Source organism: Panthera pardus, unplaced genomic scaffold (assembly GCF_024362965.1).
Source record: "Panthera pardus isolate Hobbes unplaced genomic scaffold, ASM2436296v1 HiC_scaffold_333, whole genome shotgun sequence".
Lineage (NCBI taxonomy): Eukaryota > Metazoa > Chordata > Mammalia > Carnivora > Felidae > Panthera > Panthera pardus.
The window spans coordinates 631,433-635,240 of record NW_026526914.1 but is presented as its reverse complement, the minus strand read 5'-3'; the positions used below and the strand labels follow the sequence as shown (position 1 = coordinate 635,240).

The window sequence follows — 3,808 nt, the reverse complement described above, 5'->3', positions numbered from 1 at the left end:
GGCTGCCACACGTTATCTCTTCCTCAATTCTCTCCGGGGCACGTAGAAGACAGGAGACTCATCCACCCATCTCTTCCAGCACTGGTGGCGTCCTCCATTGTTTCTGCATGGGCAAAGATAGAAGCTCTGCGCCATTCACGCCCACACAGATGCAGAGCCCCTGACGCATGTGGGCACACGCAGACACATTTGCGTACACGCGCACACACGCACCCCCACGCAACAGACACCAAGAATGATACGGGATATTTGCAGATACATCCCAGATGGTGTCACTCTTGTGCCTCGCCCTTTTGCGATCCCCCTTGCTTTCTCACCCAGGGATTCATTTCCAGCCCCCAATGGCCTTGGACCAGTTCTAAGAATGGCTGTCGGGTTGCGGGAGGACATGGCGTGGTGGGGCACATGGAAGGAAGTGCGAGATTCTCACCACAGTGGCGCCTGGGGACACGGCAGCTCCTGACCCAAAGACTGGCAGGCAAATCCAGACTGAAGGAGCAGGGGGAAGCCCGGGACAGGGCGGACATCCACGGGGAGCATTTGTGGTGAAGCACTGCTCCTCCCCAGTTGCTCTCCAAAGCCCCAGCCCACAGCACAACTGCATTTGGTTTGCAGGCTTCGACCCTCTGTGTGTTTGCAGCTGAGTCTCTGCAGGTCCCCTGTCATCCTCCCACCCTCTCCCCATGCTACCTGTGTCCCTGTGTCGGCGGACCTTCCATTTCCAAGCCAATGTGTGGCCCACGTTCCCTTGCCCATACAACACGCAGGTCAACACACCGCATACTGGGGTCCTCACCGACACGTGAGCACGTCAGATCACTGTCTTCTGGTCCCTTCCTCCCTCAGGTAGTACTGCAGGGGATTGGGCCACAGGTCCTCGATGATGATCTGGAAGAGGACACAGGCCGGCGCCACATTGGGCATAGCCCACTCTCCTCTCTGGCCGGGGGCCACCCACATCCCCACTGCTGACGAAGGCCTCAGGGGCCCCACCTCGGCAATCCTGTTCGCCCCTGGGCAGCTGTGCTCACACAGCCAGTTGAACAAGTTAAGGCTGGTGGGGTCATGCCTGCGACTGGGAGCTCCACGTTCATAATCCCAGAACCACTGGACTGGAGTGGAACGCGATATCCCGTAGCCTGCAGGAAGAGAGGATTTGAGGAGCAAGCTGATGGCCTCCTCCCCACCCACCTGCCCCTCCCCCTCCCCCTCCCTCCTGCCCCTGATTCATGCTCCTCATCCCCCTGCCCCGCACCATCATGGGACCCACACCCTACCAGCAAAGCTCAGCTGATACTCCTTAATGATCACTGGGTTCCGGAAGTACGGGTTGGCCCCAAAGAAAAACATCACTCTGCAGCGGTACTTGGGATGGCCCACTTCTTCCACCTGCCGTGAGCAATGGGACAGGAGGGGGCAAGTGTCCTCCCTCGGGGTCCTGAGCTACTTGCCTGGCTGTGAGGGTGAGCACCTTTGCCTCACCTTCTCCTGCCCAAATCCCACACCCGACGGGACGGCCCCCAGCCACAGCCTCCCCGGTCTCACCTCCAAGTCGACCACGTAGCTGAGCACGTCTTTGTCCTGGGCACCGATCATGGCCGACAACCGGGGGTGATTCAGAATCTGTGCTGTGTCAAGGAGCTGTGCCTTCAGATGCTGTGGAAACAGACACAGCCCCCCTCCAACCCTCCCAGGCTAAGAGCAAGGGACTAGATCACGGCATGTGCAGAAAGACCAGGAAACACTAGTCCCCACACTCCTCAGCCTCTGCAGATGCATCAGACCCCATCCACACTGGGCAGTCCGTTGGCTTCCTGTACCTCCCACGCTGTCTGCACACAGCAGGGAGAGACTCCACTGCCTGCACGCCTCACAGTTCCTTCCTATATCTGACCTGTGTGGGCTGCCAGCAGCCCATCATAGCTTGTGATGTCGGCATGTGCTCTGACCCCTCCTCACGGCTGGGTTTCTTGGCATATTCCCGTGAAGACCTATGTTGTCACCAGCCTCCTGAGTCCAGATGGAATAACATGGCTTACAGGAACCCGACTGCACACTTACGCTGCAAGCAGAGGGTGTGGGAGGGAGAAAGAGATCGAGAAGCACGGACGAGGAGGGCCGAGGAGGGAAAAGGATTAGACACAGTGACACAGCCAGTCCGGAGAGAAAGACATGGGTGGGACCGAGCCGGAGCCTGAGGACAGAGAGGGAAGCAGGGGTGGAGATACCAGGAGAGAATCCTCTGTGTGTGTGTGTGTGTGTGTGTGTGTGTCAGGGTCTGAGGAGGCAGCTTGTACCCCATTCGGAGTGGGTCTCAGTCGTCCTACTGTCTGGCAAAGGGGCGTGGCGTGGTTCCACTAAAGGTCATGAGTGTGTGTCTGAAATGCTCTCTTTTGAAGGAACTGCTAGGAAACGTGCACAGCCTGTGAATGTGAAGGTGGGTGTGCGGCCTGCGTAACTCTCCCATTTTGCAGCGAAATGTTTCCTTGCCTTATCTGCTCTGAGTGAAGGCTGCTTTGTGCTACCCTAGCTCTGGTAGCATGGGGACACATGGCTCGTGTCTGCAAGTAATATTTGAGACCAGCCTGCAGGCCAACGTTGGCGGAGACCTAGAGGAAACAGACCCAGTCACCAAGTCCCCCCATCCCCAACAACCGCCCCTGTCCAAGGCCTTACACTGGATCCCAGACCACACCAACCCAGGGCCAGGGACCATTCCCCAGCTCTCCTCTCTGGGGGCCATCGCCCTGAGGCACCCTGCTCTCAGTGCCCAGCCCTCCTGCACAACAGCCCCCGCCATCACCCACCAGCACAAGGAAGGATACCGCCTGGGCCCAGAAGCCAGGGATGTGCTTGATGATGGCCCTTCTGTGATCCAGGTAAGAAATCTGCCTCCGAAGAATCCTGCGCTTCAGCCGCCATAAGGCCCTGGAATCCTGGGCATTCCCAGCGCTGATCTCCAGCTGAAGACGCTCCAGTGCTGCCAGCGGGTCCTGGGCTGAGGCAGGACGCAGCGCTGGCTCTTGCTGCTGCAGCGGCTGTGAGAGCTGGGGCCCCTCCTCCGCCTCTGCATCTGCCTCGCGCTTCTCCTCTTGCTCCTGAAACTCCTCCTGCTGCTGTCTCTCAACTTCCACCTCCTCCTCCTCCTCGTGCATGTCCTCTGCTTCTGGCTTGGCTTCCTCAGAATTCTCCTCTCCAGCCACCTCATCCTTGGTCGCCTCGCCGTCCTCTTCCTCCTCCCCGATCACCACCTCAGCCGCCACCATTCCGTCATCCAATATCAGCACCAATTCCTCCGCTGGGCTTGCCACCTGTATCTCACACCCGGCCTGGGTTTCCTGCACAGGATGGGCGCTTGCCGCCCCTGAACCTGGGGACTGCGGCCAGCCCACGCCCTCCAGCGCCCCTGCATTCCCGCGGGGCCGGGACTCTCCACCTTTCGCATCCGGGACGATCAGGGCCCAGGGTCGGCGGGAATCTCCGCTTTGTCCGGACCGCGACACGCTGGCCATGACGCTCGGCCCCGGCCCCAGTGTAGCTAGGGCAGCCTCAGGACAAGGACAGGAAACGGCAGCAGGTGGGGGGAGCCTTGGCCGCAAGACCATTAGCTCCCTGAAGCCTCCCGCCGCAGCCCGCCAAAGTTGAGCGCAGGCGCACAGGCTCTGGGATTTGAGGACTCCGCATTGGCTGTGGCTGCTGTGGAGGAGGGGCCGAGACAGAGGCAGTGAAGAGTGTGCGCATGCGGCCTGGGGGCGAAGTGGTTCCAGGGCAGGTCAGGCCAGCTGGCCAGGTTCGGGGAGCAATCAGT

At 60.0% G+C, this 3,808-nt stretch overlaps 1 protein-coding gene across 1 annotated transcript; it reads right to left on the bottom strand.

The window, feature by feature from the left end:
• Positions 1-816: 816 nt before the first annotated feature.
• Positions 817-3,512, bottom strand: LOC128774582 (testis-specific Y-encoded protein 1-like). The gene is made up of 5 exons (XM_053893649.1): positions 2,826-3,512; positions 1,546-1,623; positions 1,278-1,389; positions 994-1,139; positions 817-888 (listed from the first exon to the last, which is right to left on the bottom strand). The coding sequence occupies exons 1-5, from the start codon at positions 3,510-3,512 to the stop codon at positions 817-819; spliced, it is 1,095 nt and encodes a 364-aa protein (XP_053749624.1).
• Between the last annotated feature and the right edge of the window lie 296 nt (positions 3,513-3,808).

What these genes read in the sequence shown, in the direction of transcription:
- LOC128774582 (XM_053893649.1), bottom strand. Translation starts at nt 3,512, where the DNA reads ATGGCCAGCGTGTCGCGGTCCGGACAAAGCGGAGATTCCCGCCGACCC. An exon ending in GCTACGTGGTCGACTTGGAG is followed by an intron (nt 1,390 to 1,545) that starts GTGAGACCGGGG and finishes TGCTCACGGCAG; the next exon opens with GTGGAAGAAGTGGGCCATCC. An exon ending in GGGCGAACAGGATTGCCGAG is followed by an intron (nt 889 to 993) that starts GTGGGGCCCCTG and finishes GTCCTCTTCCAG; the next exon opens with ATCATCATCGAGGACCTGTG.